We start from the raw sequence: 19,250 nt of genomic DNA, 5'->3' as shown, positions 1-19,250 counted from the left end.
TCTAAAGTGATTTTTTAGATGCAACACAATTACAATCAAGATCCCAGGATTTTTTTGTAGCTATCAATTGATAGATATCAACAGCCAGCTGATTCTCAAATTTACACAGGAAAGCAAAGAGAACAACTACAACAGCCAAAACACATTTGAAAACAGAATAGAGTTGACCTACCTGATTTCAGCAGCTACCGTAAAGCTCCAGCAGTCAAAACAGTGTTGTATTGACAAAGGATAAACACATAGATTTCATGAAATAAAACAGAGAATCCAGAAATAAACCCACCAAAGTATAGCCAGTTAATGTTTGATGAAAATGCAGAGGCAATTCAATGGAGAAAGGACAGTCTTTACAACAAATATGAACCTTGACCCATGCCTCACACCATATACAAAAATCAACTCTAAATGGTTCAGAGACTTAAATTTAATGTAAAGCTATAAAACTTCTAGAAGAAACCATAAAAGAAAACTTTTGTGACCTTGGGTTACGCAAATATTTTTTTTCAATACCACACCAGAAGCACAATCCATTAAAGAAAAAGTGGATGAACTGGACTTAATTAGATTTAAATATTCTTCTCTTGTAAAGACACACTTAGAGAATGAAAAGACAAGTCATAATCTGACAGTATCTGCAAATTGCATATCTGACAGAGGAACAATATTCAGAAAATATAAAGAACATTCAAACCTCAACAGTAAGAAAACAAACTCAACAATAATTTTTAAATGGGCAAAAGCATTGAGTACTTAACCAAATAAGTTATACAGATAGCAAATAAGCACATGAAAAGATGCTGAACCTCATTAGTCATTAGGGAAATACAAATTAAAACCATAACGAGATACCACTACATACCTATTAGACTGGCTTTAGAAGAAAAACTGACGGTACCAAGCACGCACAAAGATGTTGGACAGTTGAGATGCTCCTCATGCTTTGCTGGTGGGAATGCAAAATGTTTCAGTCACTTTGGGAGAGCTTGGCATATTCTTATTAAGGTAAACATACCCTTACCTATGACCCAGTAATCCTACTCCTAGGTCTTTACTCAAGACAAATGAAAGCATATGTCTATATAAAGACTTGTATATGAATAGCAACTTTATTCAAAATTGCCCAAGCTGGAGACAACCCAAATGTCCTCAAACCTGTGGGTGGACATCTGTGGATGCATTTTGCTAAGTCAAAGAAGTCAAACCCAAAAGGCTACATACTGTATGATTCCATTTATATGACAATCTGGGAAAGGTAAAATTTTAGGAACAATAAATAAATCAGTGGTTGCCAGGGGCTGGGATTTGGGGTGCGGGGAAGACTAACCTCAAAAGGAGAGCATGACAGAGATTTTCGGAGTGAAGGATCTATTTTGTATCATGACTATGCTGGTATATATGCATTTTTCAAAACCCATTAGACTGTACATCAGAGACAAAGAGAATGAAGTTTGCTGTATGACAATTAAAAAGTAAATTTAGGAAAGAATAGAACTGTCTTAGAACAAGTCACTTATTTGAATTTGAAATAGAAAAAAGCCAGCCTTTTTCTAAGTTACCATACTGTATTACTGTATTTTAAAATTAGACCAGTAAGCACCTTTCAGTATTCTTTATAGCATCCAGAAATGGATCTGTTCCTGCTTAGATGTTCAGAGGTAATAAATATACCTTACTTTGCTTGCACCATTTATTTTAAATATCTAGGCTGGGCACAGTGGCTCATGCTTGTTATCCCAGCACTTTGGGAGGCTGAGGCGGGCAGATTACCTGAGGTCAGGAGTTCAAGACCAGCCTGGCCAACATGGCGAAACCCTGTCTCTACTAAAAATACAAAAATTAGCCGGATGGATTAGCAGGTGCACACCTGTAATCCCAGCTACTTGGGAGGCTAAGGTAGGAGAATCACTTGGAGCCCGGGAGGTGGAGGTTGCAGTGAGCTGAGATCGTGCCACTGTACTCCAGCCTGGGAGACAGAGTGAGACTCCATCTCAAAAAAAAGAAAAAAGAAAAGAAAAGAAAAAAAAAGAAAAAATGTAGTTTCTGTCTTAATCTGAAAACTTTCTGCAGTGTTTTTATTTTATTTTAGCATCTAATTCCACATGTCAGTTCTCCGGAAAAATTTATCCCCTCCTTTCATTACTTTAACTTAGCTAGTATTTTTCTTTGCATGTCTCTTTGTTTTTCATCAGTAAGTGTTTTATTTGGTTTCTTCAAGTCCCACATAACGCAGCTTCTTGATTTTAAAGCAATGTGATTGACTGCTGAGTGGCTGGCACCTGTGGGAGGAGGAAGCCGTGTGGGTGCAGGAGGCAGCTGGGCTGTGTGGGTAGGATGCAATGACTCACTTTTGTCATGTGTTGATTTTTGATGCAGAAACGTTAAGGACCCCAAAAGAAAACTCTTTATTTGTATTAAAGTGTCCTTAAGTCATTTTTAGCCTCGAGGGGGGAAAAATCCTTCTGAAGCTCCTTTGACCTGTCTTCCCATTTCATAAACTTCTTCTGTGTCTTTTACCTCAGTTTCATCTGATTGATTTCTCATTCACCAAAGTTTAATGCTAATTTCATACCCATTAGACAGGATGGACTCTGCACCAAACAGCTTCTCAAGCGTCTCGGTATTTTTATGTGCTGCACTTTGGTTTTATATTCTGTCACCCAGGTCTTGAATGTTGTTCATTTTATATTTTGATAGGTTCCTAAATTGTGAAAGTAATCAATGTTCATAATAGAAATTGTGGGAAATATAGAAGGTATAAAATAGAAAAATAAAACAATCCATAATCTCTATAACACAGCTATTACCAACAAAAGTTGGTGTACAACTTTTCAGGTATTTTTTTATGCACATGGATATATACATAGAATGTAAACATCATAATGCACTCATTATAATGTATACATTGTATTTTTAATGTATATGCTCTACATGGCAGTATGTATATTATATTTTGCTTTTTATTTTTACTTAATATAGTTTGAATTTATCCCCTGTTGCTAAGTATTCTTCTACATTTTTCTTTTTCTTTGGTTACATGTAATCCCATTATTTGAAATTATGATATACATATATATATCTCATGATTACATATATACACATACACACATACATATATAACCATTTTCTTACTGATAGGTATTTAGACATTTTCCATTACTTTATTGTAAAAAATAATTTTTCAATGGACAGACAGGTAAATCTATTTTCACATTTATAATAATCTTCTCAGAGCAAAGTCCAAGGAATGCAATTATTGGGTCAGAGTGTACATAATCTTTAGGATTTAAGCCTCCTAGAAAGTTTATACTTGGCTGGGGTGTGGTGGCTCATGCATCTAATCCCAGCACTTTAGGTGGCTGAGGCAGAAGGATTGCTTGAGGTAAGGAGTTTGAGACCAGCCTGCGCAGCATAGTGACACCTGTGTTTACAAAAAAGTTTTAAAAATTAGCCAGACGTGGTGGCACATACCTGTAGTCCCAGCTCCTCGGGAGGCTGAGGCTGAAGGATCGCTTGAGCCCAGGATTTTGAGGCTGTGCATATGCAGTGAGCTATGATTTTGTCACTGCACTCTAGTCTGGGCAACAAACTGAGAACTGTCTGCCTTTAAAAAAAAAGAAAAAGGAAAAAAAAGAAAGAAGAAAGTTTACACTTCCCACAGCATAAAAGAGTATCATTTCTCTGCATTTTCATTGACTTCTTTACTTTGCTCACTTAGGCAAAACAATTGGCATTTTATAGTTGGTTTAATGTGCATTTATTAGAAGCAAGATGAAGAATAATTTCTCATATGTTTATTTACCATTTTAAATTTCTGTGAATTTGCTTGCTGATGTCTGTAGTGTGATTGTCTAATGTAATGTTTTTATCATTGCTGAGTTATTTTAAATTGATCATAAGAGATGATTTATAAAGATATTAACCTTTCATCTCTCAAATATTGCATAATTTTTAACAAATTATCTTCTTTTAAATTTGTTATATATTAACATTTTCATCGTAATTATGAATGGCTTCTGTTTTATATTTCCAAAATGTTTATTGCAATTACAAAGGAAGCTCTTTGTTTTCATAATAGTTTTCCATCTTGATGCCTTACTAAATTGTATTATTACTTCTAATAGCTATTTAGCTAAGTCTGTTGGGGTATTTGGTTGACATCCACAACATCTGCAAGTAGAGATAATTGTGTATTTTATTTTCTAGAATTATATCTTCTTACTTTCTAGAAATCTTATTGCAGTGGCTGGGATTTTTCAGAAAGCCATTATATAATAAGTAGTGGCAATAGCTGACAGCCGTTGTTTCTGATTTTCATGAGAATACCTAAATGCACAAAGTTGGAAGTTGTTATGAAATGTATATTATTCTCTATGTTAAGGAAATACCCTCATATTTTTAATTTGCAGTTATTATTTTTTAATTTTAAAATTTTATTCTTTTTAGAGCTGGGGGTCTTGCTGTGTTGCCCAGGCTGGCCTCAAACTCTTGGCCTCAGGCGATATTCTCACCTCAGCCTCCTGAGTAGCTGAGATTACAGGTGTGCCACTATGCCCAGCTCAGCAATTATTTTTAGTGATAAATGGATTGAGAATTTTAATTAATGCACTTGGAACATATTCGAGATGCTGATGACTTTTTTCCATTGAGCTATCCTTGCATCCCCCAAATCAATTTTAAACTACGATCTTGGTCTTATAACACTTGATACAATTTGTTAGTTTTTCTTTCATATTTTTGTTTATAGCCATAAAGGAGTTTTAGACTAGTCCAAATTTCATTTTTGTGACATTGCCAATTTTTGATATCAAATTTCTACTACCTTGTTACTGGTCATCTTTGAGCCTTGGATGGATTTGCATCTGTGGTTATATTCCCCTTAGTTATATTTTCTATACCTTTTTTCTCTCTTTTTTTCTTGATTATACTTACCAGGGACTTACTAGATATTAGTTATTTAACTCTAAAACCCAATTCTGGATTAACTAATAAGCTTACCTATTTATTTTTTTAAGTCTCATTTTACATGTGTTACCGCTATTTTTTATGAATCTGCTTTTTAAAAAAAGTTTTCTTATTTGAAACCTTAGTTAACTTGTTTTAATGTTGAAATTTATGAGAGAGCATTAGCCCCTGCTTCTCACCATCACAGATTCTCCTCGGTTTCCAGTAATCATGTGATCTTCTTCTTTAAAAAAATGCAGGTTTGGGCCAGGCGTGGTGGCTCACACCTGTAATCCCAGCATTTTGGAAAGCCGAGGCAGGAGGATTATTTGAGGCCAGGAGATTGAGTTCCACCTGGGAAACATAGGAAGACCCTGTCTCTAAAAATTTTTTTTTAACTAGCTGGGCATGATGCCTCATGCCTGTAGTCCCAGTTACTAGGGAGGCTGAGGTGGGAGGATCATTTGAACCTAGGAGTTCAAGGCTTCAGTGAGCCACGATCGTGCCACTGCACTCCAGTCTGGGTGACAGAGCAAGACTTTGTCTCTTAAAAACAGAAAAAGGAGGGTTGTTACATTTTATAAAACCGCTTCCAGGTAGAGCTGCAAATTAAAAATTCAGTGATAAATGAAGAGGGAAAATCCCTATCATTTCCTTATTTCCTCTTTTGAGTACTAAGATGATTGATGCTGATTGGGCATTATTTGGGTGTCATCCTTTGGGGGACTTTGTTTTCTGTTTGCAGATATTGCGGTGGTGGAGATGAGCGATGCCTTCCGGCAACCGTCCTTATTTTACCACCTTGGGGTGAGAGAAAGTTTCAGCATGGCCAACAACATCATCCTCTACTGTGATACTAACTCGGACTCTCTGCAGTCACTGAAGGTACCTCCCTTGTTTACTGAATATTTCATTTTAGCATCAGCATTTCAGGGATACCGGTTTGTCATCCAAACATTTTAAGTAGCTTTTATTTGTGAAAGGCGTTTATGTGTGTGGTCAGTATGCACCAATTACTAGTCAAATTGGGAGGTTTATCGAGAATTCACTGTAGAAATTTGATGACACGAGTAGGAATAAAGTTCACATTGAGTTCTGAGTTTCACTTATGGTTGCAACGGAGGAGACTGTGTTAATAGGAAGTCATCGGCGCAGACGTGGACAAGGGAGATTGCATAAGATATGGTCAAACCTTCATGCTCTGTCACTTTTGGGAGCTTCATGGTGCCCACCGGTCTCCTAACTAAAAGTACACTTCCTCCTTGAAAGTGCTCTGAGAAATTCTCTCTGAGTATACCAAAATAGTTGGCATCCTCTTTCACTAGGGTGTGATTTAAACTAAGATGGGAGAAAAGGAAGAGAAACTTACTATGTTTGTCTACAAAATTCAACCTGTCTCAATGTCCTTCTCTCCAGTAATAGGAACTTACTGCCATAAAGGCATTTCCTCCGTCCAAAAAAGTTTGCCTCAAATGCTTTTTGCAAGGCCAAGTGATTTTACACTGTATGATTCTTTGAAAAGCGTCCCACAGTTCAGTGAAACGCATGCTGTGCTTGCCATCATCCATTTCTTTTGTGAAACTTCCAACTAGCTTCATGTGGCTTTTTCTCAGCTCTGTCTTCCAGTTCCCAAATCTGAGCCAACCTTGCGACATTGAGCTCTAGAATCCTGAACCATATTACTAATGACTTAGCAATTGTTCTATGAGTATCTCTAACCCATATTTCATGCAAAAAAGGGTCAATAGCATTTTGCATTCTGAGTATTTAAAGCATGTGTGGCTTTCTTTGAGAAATCTGCAGAACTTCATTGAGCAAACGTACCTACTATATGCCAGGCATTGTGCTGGTGATTGACAGGCATACCCCTTTCCAGAATACTCTGAAACAGTTCTAAGAGATTTGCCCCTACTTGTCCTAAGTCTGTTTTTTGTCCTAGAGCAATCCTTGACCTGGAGCAATCCTTAAGCCCCTCCTTAATTTTCCTCCAGATTTACCCCTTTAATTAATACATCATAAAATGTTGTAATTCATTTTTAATTAGACGTTTTGATTTGCTGCTATTTGCAACCCATATTAGCATTTGATGAAGGAATTAGATTATTTGATTTAGCTCTTTTCATTTTTCTTTGGATTAAGTTTATGTATGTATTTATTTATTTAGGGTCTCACTCTGTCACCCAGGCTGGAATACAGTGTCATGATCACAGCTCACTGCAACCATGACCTCCTGCATTCGTGTGATCCTCCCTCCTCAGCCTCCTGAGTAGCTGGGACTACAGGCACATGCTACCTCACCCAGCTAATTTTTCTCTTTTTTTGCAGAGATGGGGTTTTGCCATGTTGCCCAGGCTGGTCTTGAGCTCCCGGGTTCAAGTGATTCTCCCACCTTGGCCTCCTAAAGGGTTGGGATTACAGGTGTGAGCCACCACACCTAGACAGATTAAGTTTATTTAAGCAGGCACTATTATGTTGGAGATTTTTTTACTCTCTACAGTATTTTTTTCCTCTTGCTCCTACTAGTATCTGGTGATTTAATTTTGTGCCCATTCTTTCCTAGGGAAGTATTTTTAAATGAAATAAACTTACATTTGAGAGAAAGAGATAAAGCTAATCTTACCACACATATGTCTGGGACAAATAAACTGGCTTATTGTTTTAAGCTAGCCTTTGTCTAGAGGTATTACTGTCATTTGATTGAAGTAGTTCCTTAAAAAGGCGAATGATGTCTAAACTGCTTATTTATCTTGTGCATATTATCTGCTTCTTATTGAGCACTTACTATGTGCTAGGTACCAAGTGCTTTATCTCCATACATTTTCAAATTCTTAAAGGAGGGGCTGGGTGTGGTAATCCCAGTACTTTGCGGAGCTGAGGCAGTTGGATCCCTTGAGGCCAGGTGTTCAAGACCAGCCTAGCCAACCTGATGAAACCCTGTCTCTACTAAATACAAAAATTAGCCAGGTGTGGCAGGCACCTGTAATCCCAGCTACTTGGGAGGCATGAGAATCCCTTGAACCAGGAGGCAGAGGTTGTAGTAAGCTGAGATCACACCACTGCACTCCAGCCTGGGCAACAGAGCAAGACCCTGTCTCAAAAAAATCCCAAAACAAAGAATAATAATAATAATTCTTAAAAGAGCTCTGTGAGGTGTATATTCTATTAGCATTTTTTTTTAATATCACAAACTGAAGCCCAAAGAAATTCAATCATTTGCCTAAGGTGATATAGCTAGGAGAATTTGGAATTAGGACTGCCTGACTCCAAAACCTGTTGCCCTTGACCACTAAGCATTATTGCATTATTGTCAGTTACTTCTAATTAAAATTATATCATATATTCCTGCTGAGTGTATTCATTTAGAAAAACCTATCAGCTATGCCTCCTGAGTTTTCCTAGGTAACATCCGTCTTTTTTTCTTTATTCTTTATTCCCTCCTATTAACTGAAACTTTTGCTGTTTTGTTATTTAGACTATTCCTAGCCTGGTAGGTCATGTGTCTGGTTGCAGAGGACAGAAATATCTGGGATAGGAAGCATTTTTGGCAATCTAGCAATTTCCTCTGAGTCCTGAAAGTTCCTGAGGTCCTGTGCTACTGAAAAGAATTGGTGTGTGTATGTATTTTTAGTTTTATTCCTTTCTGCCATTGACCAACTGATAGGAAAACTGCAATGAAATAAGCAGAACAAGAGATATTTAAAATAATATATCATGTAAGGATTAGCCAAGCAAATAAAAACAAAGCATCCCTCTGTTTTCACAGGGCAAAGACAGTTTTAGAATGCTATTCTTGTCATATGTTTAGTTACACTTAGGTTGATTCTTTGGCCATCTAGAAAGTACAGCTGCACAAGTTTTATTTTAATCTGTTGCTCTTTGTTGAAGACTGCAGTTTCTCTTTGGCGGCAAACTCTCAGGAAGAAATTGTAGAAAAAAATTGTTTTTTTTAAATTTAAGCTCCTGGAAAAATAATGGGAGCTATAAAAGTACTTTAAAAATCTATGTCTGAAGTATCATTTGAAAGAATACTTAGAATCTAGTCATAGTATTTAATTGTAATAAGCTTTATATCCATTGTTTTAAATCACAAGTACTATTTTATTGTACTAAGAATGAAAATTTTTTTTTTTTTTTTTTTTTTTTTTTTAAAGAAAAGATGACCATTACACTTTGAGAGAAGGAAGTTGATTTTTTTCTTTTTTTTTTTTTTTTTAGTGCAATGGAGCAATCTCGGCTCACTGCAACCTCTGCTTCCAGAGTAGCTGGGATTATAGGCATGTGCCACCACACCTGGCTAATTTTTACATTTAGTAGAGGTAGGGTTTCACCATGTTGGCCAGGCTGGTCTCGAACTCCTGACCTCAACTAATCTGCCCACCTCAGCTCCCCAAAGTGCTGGGATCACAGGCATGAGCCACTGTGCCTGGCCAATTCTTTTTCTTTTCTTTAGCATTGTAACAACTCTTATTTTTTATAATTTTCTTTAAATAAATCTCATGAGAATTTCTCATGTGCCTACTAATGTTTATTGAGAGAATATCTGTGCCAAGATTTACATTGGTTTAAAATAAGGAATGCTAGTAACAAGTACTTTGTGATTTATTTCATGCATTATGAAATGATCATACTTCCACTTGGGGTCTCTCAGTAAGTGGTGAGTAAGTCTGGACACTCCTGGTCAATGAGCTGTGGCACAGATGCATTAAACACCTCTGATGACTTAGGAGAAATGAAGCCATTTTGTGTAGAGTGAGGAAATTGTTTTCATGAACCATCTCTTAGCACTAGAAATTCCTTTATAACACCAGCTCTCCGCTCATCTTCTTGTGATCCTTTCCTCCACTCCCTTTCTCAGCTCCTTCTCTATGTTCTGGGCCACTCCCCGCTCACTTTAAACAATGGTACTATAAAACAAAGCAAAACGAAACAATGAAACATGACTGCACGTGCCAGATAGTCAAGAATTAAAACCTCTTATACTACAGATGGCCAGGTTGTGGAGAGTGGGAAACCTACGCACTACTGGTGGGAGAGATACTACCTTCTGAAGCGTAATTTGGGAATATTTAATAATATCAAATGAGCATATCACCAAGACTTAGTCATTCTGACCCTAAATGTATACTGTAAAAAAAGTCTCTTGCATGCATAAGGAGATATAATCAAGAATGTTTATGTTAACATGTTTATAATAACTCCTCCTCCCAAAGAAATGGAGAATTAATAGATACCTTCAGTTGTAATCTTTTTTTTTTTTGAGACGGGCTTGTTCTTTTGCTCAGGCTGGAGTGCAGTCATGCTATCTTGGCTCACTGCAACCTCTGCCTCCTGAGTTCAATCAATTCTCTTGCCTCAGCCTCCATAGTAGTTGGGATTACAGGCTCCCACCACCACGCCCAGCTGATTTTTGTATTTTAGTAGAGATGGGGTTTCACCATGTTGGCCAGGCTGGTCTCAAACTCCTGATCTCAAGCAATCCACCCGCGTTGGCCCCTCAAGGTGCTGGGATTACAGGTGTGAACCACCGTGCCCAGCCAGCTATAATTATTTAATGGAATATTGTAGAGTACTTAAATCAGCTAGTGCTTTAGACATCAATATCAATATATCTCAAAACAACAGTGTTGGGGTAAAAAACAAATTACTTGTCTACACTATCATACCATCTATATAAAATATCATGTGCAAGAGGATGTTTTTATGCACACTTGTGTTATAAAAGGATAGACATGTGTATGGGAATTATAAACAGCATTCAGAATAGTTACCTCTTAGGGGATAGGAATGGAATAAAATTGGGAAGGGAATGTAAGAGTCTTCAACTATGGGGCCGGGCACTGTGGCTCAAGCCTGTAGTCCCAGCACTTTGGGAGGCCGAGACGGGCGGATCACGAGGTCAGGAGATTGAGACCATCCTGGCTAACACGGTGAAACCCCGTCTCTACTTAAAAAAAAAAAAGTACAAAAAACTAGCCGGGCGAGGTGGCAGGCACCTGTAGTCCCAGCTACTCGGGAGGCTGAGGCAGGAGAATGGCGTAAACCCGGGAGGCGGAGCTTGCAGTGAGCTGAGGTCCTGCCACTGCACTCCAGCCTGGGCGACAGAGCGAGACTCCGTCTCAAAAAAAAAAAAAAAAAAAAAAAAAGAGTCTTCAACTATATCTGTGATGTTATATTTCTAAATCTAGGTGGTAGACCATGAGTGCTAATTTTTATGCTTTTTATATACTTGAAATACTTAATAATTAACCTTTTTTTAAAAAAAGGAATAGGTTGCTATATTCTTTTATTTTTTGTATCCATCAGGATAACGTATATGCATTTTGGACACTGGAATCCCAAAATATTTTTAGTGTTTTTTTTCTATGTTCTGGCTGTGGTTAGAAAGCTTCAGATATTTGGATATTTCCTTTTCTGCACTCAAACAGACTTTATTCTCATTTTATCCATTAAATGAGATGTTTCCATGTTTCTTGATAGATTGGTAGGCAGATCAGTTAGTGGCGATGCAGTTTGTGTTGAAACATAATTATTATATTAGATTATTTCTTGTTCAAAAGATTTAGTTGTATTTTTATCTTTAACCATTGGCTGAAAAGTTACTTTATGGATGGGATTTTCATTAATAGACAGTCTTTCTCTGTGGTAGCCTGTCTACATGCTTCCTTCTTCACTATCTCACTGAATACAGAACACACATATGTGATGCTTGAAACCCTTACTCTGCCTCAGGGCGTCTATTATTTTCTAGATCGGGATCTGACTAGCACGAAATCTTAGGTGCACAAACCAAAATTTGTAACACTTCACTAAATTAGCCCTTAAAAATCAGCAAATGTTAATAATATGGCAGCTCCCCAAAACATTGAAAATAAAATTACCACATGATCTAGCAATTCCACTTCTGGATATACACCCAAAAGAATTGAAAGCAGGATCTTGAAGAGGTATTTGTATACCCATGTTCATAGTAGCATTATTCTTAGTAGCCAAAAGGTGAAGGCAGCCCACATGTTTATCAACAGATCATTGGCTAAACAACATGTGGTATGTACATATATGCAATATTATTCAATCTTAAAAAGGAAGGAAATTTTGACACATGGTACAACATAAATGAACGTTGAAAACTACTGCTCATTCAAGCACTTGCATGGCACCTAGACCCATGATCTTTTATCTGCAGGCACTGAGGGACCCAATCTCCTTTAGAACTTAAACATGGAGTTTTGTCTTTCTGGCACTCATTCATATCCACTTGAAGAAAATGGTTGTAGTTTTGAAAATAACAGTGATGTCCATGTGTAAATTTTGATGATTATACTGGTTTGTAAATTGGTGAGGACATCTGGTAATTTATTACAAATACCTCACACTTAAATTGAATTCTTACCTGTATTTGGAGAATCTACTCGGATTCCAGAGTGTTCTTAAACCCATAAAAACACTTATCTCTTTTTTTGATTTTACAAACAAAAAACAGTACTTCCTTTTGTTAAAGTTTTGCCTCCGTTATCAAAGTAAATAAGGTGAATTTGGTTTTAGCTTGAGTTGTGCATGAAATTAAAATTTTTATTTTTTCAAAGGTTTAGGATTCTTTTAGTTTAACAAATAATTTTTTGCTGGATTCTTTTCAGCATTTTAAAAATTATCAACTTGTTAGTGGTACAAAGTACACATTCAATAAATGTGTTTTAAAACATTGTTGTAAAATATGATCCTATAAAGTGGTCTCACAATTTGTGAACCGGGAACATTGGCCCTGCCACTTTTTAATAGTGCTGCCTCTGGACATCCCTGAAGTTTCTAGCTTACTTTATAACCAGCTGTTGATTTAAAAATGCTAGGACTCTGTACTCTTCCTGGTTCAATGCTGCCATCCCATACACTTCTTATCATTTGGTAGAAACAATCCTGTTCCTTTATTTTATTTATTCAGAAATGATCTGACTTTCTTCTAAGCTATAATCATTCCATCTCAAATTGGGGAAAGAAAGAGGTAATTTGTGGGGAGAAGCAAATAAGCCATTCATGTAACATTGCTTTGTGAAGGTTTTCTCTGAAGATCTTGAATTGACAAGCTAGATGAATGATTTATTTAGCAGAAGTTGACTTCCCAATTGTAGAATCCCTGAGGTTATTGAAAGGACTCAAGACTAGAGAATTTAGCTTTCTTGGATATCAATTAGCAATAGTATACCTTCTAAGGAATTATGTATAGACTGGGTAAAATATGCCCTTGCTTTCTCCTTCCTGATTCCTCTTTAACCACCCTCACTCCTTGCCCACTGTTTTGAATCTCTTATTACCATTTTGTCCAAGAGGCGATGCACAATGCCATTATATGACTGGGTAGGCACTAGCTATTTGTCTCATTTGTAATGACTCTGGTCATAGGCCTGTGATTTTGAATACCTATAAAGACCAAGAAGGACTACCTCTGTGCACAGAGGAAGGAGTGGGGCAAGCCTTGCTGAATTATCTTTCTTTTCATTTATTCTAAATAATTGACTCTTTCTGTGAAAGTTGATCTTTTTGGCATTGTAACCCATCACCCTCTTTGGGCCTTTTTAGAATATATCTTTGAAACTATTGCTGAAATATGTGTGTGTATTAGTCCATTTTCATGCTGCTGATAAAGACATACCTGAGACTGGGTAATTTATAAAGAAAAAGAGTTTAATGGACTCACAGTTCTGTGTGGCTGGGGTGGCCTCACAATCATGGCAGAAGGTGAAAAGCATGTCTTACATGACAGCAGACAAGGTAGAATGAGAGAGAAGTGGAAGGGGGAACCCCTTATCAAATCATCAGACTTTGTGAGACTTCTTCACTACCACGACAACAATATAAGGGAAACCGCCCCGTAATTCGCTTATCTCCCACCAGGTCCCTCCCACAACATGTGGGAATCACGGGAGCTACAATTCAAGATGAGATTTGGGTGGGGACACAGCCAAACCCTATCAATGTGCAAAGTATGATTTACTGTAGAAAAATTCATTATACCTCCAACTTTAACAATACAGTTTAAAAAAAAAAAGTAATACATGCACTTAATAATATGACCCAATTAGATGTTGCTGAAAGAAACAGCTGGTTAAAAAGAAGAAGAAGTTGATTATAATAGCAACACAGTATAAAGCGAAGTTTGTGTTAAGAAGCTCTGTTAGGCCGGGCACAGTGACTCATGCCTGTAATCCCAGCACTTTGGGAATGTGAGGCAGGAGGATCACCTGAGCCCAGGAGTTCAAGACCAGCCTGGTCAGCATAGTGAGACCCAGTTTCTACAAAAATTACAAAACTTAGCTGGGCATGGTGGTGTGTGCCTGTAGTCCCAGCTACTTGGGAGGCTGAGGTAGGAGAATTAGCTGAGCCTGGGGAGGTTGAGGTTGCAGTGAACTGAGATCACATCACTGTACTCCAGCCTGGGTGGTGATAGAGTGACAGAGTGAGACCGTGTTTCCAAAAAAAAAAAGCTCTGTTAAATGCTTTATGTATAAAATGTCATTTTTCAGCATTCCAGCCCAGTTTACAGACAGATATCTACTTACGGCAGAGTTCTTCCACCAAGATATACTTATTTAAATATGAAAAGAATTTAATAGGGAAAGAAGAGAGGCTAGAATTCCTTTTAGGATGACTTTCCAACTTTGGTATAATTTAACCTGGTTTTTGATACTAGTTGTTTTAACTGATAGGTATTCATATTCAAGAGGAGGATGTGTTCTTAGCCCCTGTCATGAATAACGTAGGTGTAAAAGGTCTCTAGACCTGGCAGTGCAGGAATTGAGTTGGAGTTGTTTGCTTTGATTTATTGATACCTCCTCCTATAAATGGCTTTAAAGTACTGCAAATAGTTTTGTTAACTTACTCCATTTGGCCTTTACATAGAACCCAATGAGACAGACAAGTTAGATATTATTTGGATTGGAAAGATAGAAGGTATTTTCTTTTTTTTTTTTTTTTTTTTTTTTTTTTTTTTTGAGGGAAGGTCTGACTTTGTCACCCAACCTGGGGTGCAGTGGTGCCATTTTGGCTCAGTGCAACCTCCACTTCCCAGGTTCAAGCAATCCTCCCACCTCGATCTCCTGAGTAGCTGGGTATACAGGCACATGCTGCTACACCTGGCTAATTTTTGTATTTTTTGTAGAGATGTGGTTTTGCCGTGTTTCCTAGGCTGGTCTCAAACTCCTGGGCTCCAGTGATCTGCCTGCCTCTGCCTCCCAAAGTGCTGTGATTACAGGCATGAGCCACCCCTCCTGGCCAGAAGATATTTTCTTTACAGAAGAGAAACAAGTCCAGAGACATGCGATGACTTGTTTGAGGAACACACACAGCTAGTGTCGGGGCAAAGATAAGCCCCATATTCTTTGACTTGTCATCTGGCACTTGTCTTTCTCACAGATTTCATATGTTCTGCAAAAAGACGATTTTCTAGGTGTTCTTTTTTTAAGATTATTGAGATTTTTTTCTTTTAAAGCTTGAGTTTATGTAGGCATAACGTGTAAACACAAAAGTACTTTGTTTCCTGTCTGTCTTTAAAGACTCTGTGCACAGCTCTCTGACACTTGTGTTGGATTACTCTCCTCAATTCTGCTCAGCTTGTTTTAGCAGTGTGCAGAAAGGGTAAAGGGAATGTTTCTCCTCAGCAAGACCCAGTAGGCCCACACAGCCCATCTGATAGTTCCTTGTTTTACTTTTTTGACACATTGAAATGAGTTAAGAAGATGGAGCTGAGGAGTATAGGGATTATTCTTCTTTTCCCCCACTTTAATGGAAAACTTGAGCCACCAGGGCCAGGTTCTTTCCCTGGCCAAGAACTCCCAGCCTGCTCCTTTCTCTTCTTTCAGGAAGCTGAAATCCTGGTGGTTCCTATTCCTGCGTCTCCCACCCCAAGTCTGATTCGACTTGGCCACTCCATGCCTGCGATTCCCACTTTTTCCCTTGGCTGCAGTTACCTAAATTTTAGGCACAAAAACTTTCTAGTGGTGGAAATACTCCATTTAGTTATCCCTGAGGTGGCCTTTTCAAACATTGTCCCAGAGAGCTATCAAAAGTTAGTATTTGCCTTCAAATAAGCCCTGGACTAGATTGTTTCTTTTGTCTTGCTTCCCTTACTTGGTTATCAACCAATACCAGAAAATCAGGAAAAAAATGTTTTTGGATGTTTCTGGTATAGCCAGGGCTACACTGACCAAAAACCCCCTAAAGACCTCAGACAAGTGCAGAGTTGTAGTGGGATAATGCATCTTCAGAAATGTGCCACTGGTAAGGAACTGGAGTTTATATTGATTTTATCTTCTTATTCATAGGTACTTGAGATGAAAATTTCCGTGAGCTGATATGAAATAGAGCAGTTATGTCTTAAATTTATTCCCTTTCCTTCCCACCCCTTTTTAGTGGATTTAATACAAATTAAGCATTCTCTGCTCTAGATAACTTTCAAGGTCTTATTTGTTATTTATTTGAATTAAGTTAAATGCACAGACAGTACCTTTGCTCCGTTAAAGTTGATGCCTCCTTTAAAGTTACATGATAAACTGTGAATAAACTCTGTCTCCTTCAGCTTTAGCTTCTACAAAGCATAAGCAATAGCTAACGAGAATTCAGATGTTATACGAATGATTTTTCTTTCTCTTTTTAAGAGACGGGACTCTCTTGTCACCCAGGCTGGAGTGCAGTGGTGCAATCATAGCTCCCTGCAGCCTCAAACTCCTGGTCTCAAGCAGCCCTCCTGTGTCAGCCTCTTGAGTAGCTGGGACTACAGGTGCACACCACCATCTGGCTCAGGAATGATTTTAATAGAGTTTTGTAATTTGCAGGCACAATCTGCAAGCATAATCTGAAATGCATGCTTTATAATGTATGCATAATCTGACAGGAAGCCAGAGGAGACATGTAAGAGGGTTATTATTTCAATGAGCAATTCATAAGGAAGACATAACATATTGGCACTAAGCCAGTAGTGGCCATTTGCTTTTCTATAGAGCCTTCTGCTCACTCAGTACTCACCACTGCTCCCTTCCCTGCCACTTGCATTTCTGTGCCTGGTGCATCAAAAACAGAGTCAAGGGTAGAATATCTCGTATGCTGGGGGAGCATGAGGGCATCTCTCCTTCTAGCAGCACAAGGACAACACTGACCATGGGAGCCCTTTAGGCAAAAGCAAATGATGAACACAGCGTTGGAAGAGACTAGCAATCGCTTAGTCCAACTCTCTTAGTGTCACATGAGAGAAAAGTGAAATGGCTAACTGGGAGCAGAGCCATATCTTGCACATATCTACCCCTAATTCATAGTCCAATATTTTATACATTCATTAATTTATTCATTTATTCATGCTTTTGTGATACCTGATATATGTCATGACATTTGCTAGACCATCAGTCAAGATACAAATATGAATAAAATACATGGTCTTTGGCCCCAGGAAGTCATGATGTAGGGTGAGAGAATCCTAGGAACAAAAATGTGCAATATAGTAAGTGAAGTGCTATCAAGGAGATCTGTATGAGGGTTAATGGCAGCACAGATGAAGACATAATCCACTTCTGTTGGGAAGATAGGTGTCACAGAACACAGTGAAGGCCAGCTTCCCAGAGGACAGGTTTCTTATACATTGCACAGAGGATGCTGCGCAGAGAGGATGGAGAGGGCATTTCCTTGTTACTTAGAGGGGAAGAGAGAAGGATATTCTATCAAGCGAGAGCCATATTTGCAAGCGTATGGTTTGCTACTCTGGAGAGATGCTCCCTAAATCAAGTTTGAAAAATTCTGCGTACTGTGTTCCTGGCTTTGTGATTATCCACCATTTTTCAACTTCCTTGTTCATGAGCCATTTCTATGTGTGTGTGATATTAATTATTTGAAACACCTGCAGGAAAAGCCGTTTTCAACCTTCCTCTAAAATGCCACTCATCTGTCCTTTGATTTCCATTCCTGGGGCACTCCCATTGACTAAGCACTTATTATGATGTCTCCAGACTTTTTCAATAGCCACTTAAATGCTTTTCTTTATCAAATACTAAGTACTGACTGGCCAGGCACGGTGGCTCACACCTGTAATCCTAGCACTTTGGGAGGCTGAGGCAGGAGGATCGCTTGAGCCCAGATATTAGAAACCAGCTTGGGAAACATGGTGAAACCCCATCTCTACCAAAAAAACAAACATTAACCAGGTGTGGTGGCACATACCTGTGGTCCCAGCTACTTGGGAGGGTGAGGTGGGAGGATTGCTGGAGCCTGGGAAGTTCAGGCTGCAGTGAGCCATGATCACACCACTGCACTCCAGCCTGGGTAACAGAGTCAGATCCTGTCTCAAAAAATTAAAAAAATAATAATTAATACTAAGTACCATCATCAAATTAGTCTGCGTAAAACTTTAACAAGGTTTACCTTTTATTTAGTTGTCCTTTTAAGGTAATACATTCACTTGCTACAAACATTTAAAAGTACAAAAGGATATATAGTGAACATTTATTCTTTTACCTTTATCCCCTAGTCAGCCAACCAACTCCATTGGCAACTACTGTTATTAGTTTTTATACATCCTGCCAGAGAGATTTTATGAATTTATAAATTAGAATTTCATTTTTCTCTCTTTTGTACATAGATAGGAGCATAGGATAAAAAACTGTGCTCTACTTTGCTTTTTTTACTTAGCAGATCTGGGAGATCCTGCTCTGTCACTTCAATAAGTTCTTCATTGTTTGTTTGGTTGTAATGTATTCCAGTGTATGGAGGTACTATAATTTATTCAACTAGTTTTTAGGTGATGGCCATTTATGTTGTTCTCAGCTTTTACTATTAAAAATGGTGCCCCAATATGTGCTGATACTTCTTTGAACATATCACTCAACTTAAAAAACACGTTGACTGCCAGGTGCTCACAGAGCAGAGTACTTTATTGGAGCATTCAAAGCCTTCTTCAGTAAGGCTCCAAATAGCTTTCTGATTCTCCTTTTTGTGTGTGTCAAAATGAATTTTCTGCATTAGCCAAATGACTACATTCAAGGTTTTCTTCCTTCCCCCTGCTCCCCACCCAAGTTCCTCTTTAATTCACTCTTCCATAGGTCCCCAAGTGAACTGTCTTCTTTAGCTCCCTTCGATAACATTTATTGTTCGTCAAATGGGCCTTTGCTTTACCTAGCTCTCTGGTCTGGATCCCCACCTTCGGGCTTTGCCTTTGGAGGTCGTGTCTGTCCTTCACAGCTCAGCTTGAGTTCCACCTTCTCTGCTGAGCTTCCCAGGCTTTCTCAATCTACAGGAACATCTTTCTCTGATAAAGCATAGCTCTTGCTGTCTGTGTC

At 38.2% G+C, this 19,250-nt stretch overlaps 1 protein-coding gene across 3 annotated transcripts in view; it reads left to right on the top strand.

Moving 5' to 3' along the window:
- Positions 1-19,250, top strand: part of MAP3K5 (mitogen-activated protein kinase kinase kinase 5) — a 244,433-nt gene that overhangs the window by 73,030 nt on the left and 152,153 nt on the right. For 2 of the 3 annotated variants that reach the window (XM_023190948.2, XM_023190949.2), the window contains exon 2: positions 5,687-5,826. The exons of the other annotated variant lie outside the window; for it this stretch is intronic. In XM_023190948.2, the coding sequence (XP_023046716.1) occupies positions 5,687-5,826 (140 nt within the window). The remainder of the gene's footprint in view (positions 1-5,686; positions 5,827-19,250) is intronic. 3 annotated transcript variants of the gene reach the window in all.

Source organism: Piliocolobus tephrosceles, chromosome 5 (genome assembly GCF_002776525.5).
Source record: "Piliocolobus tephrosceles isolate RC106 chromosome 5, ASM277652v3, whole genome shotgun sequence".
Lineage (NCBI taxonomy): Eukaryota > Metazoa > Chordata > Mammalia > Primates > Cercopithecidae > Piliocolobus > Piliocolobus tephrosceles.
The sequence above is the reverse complement of the archived record's forward strand: the minus strand, read 5'-3'. Positions and strand labels throughout refer to the sequence as shown.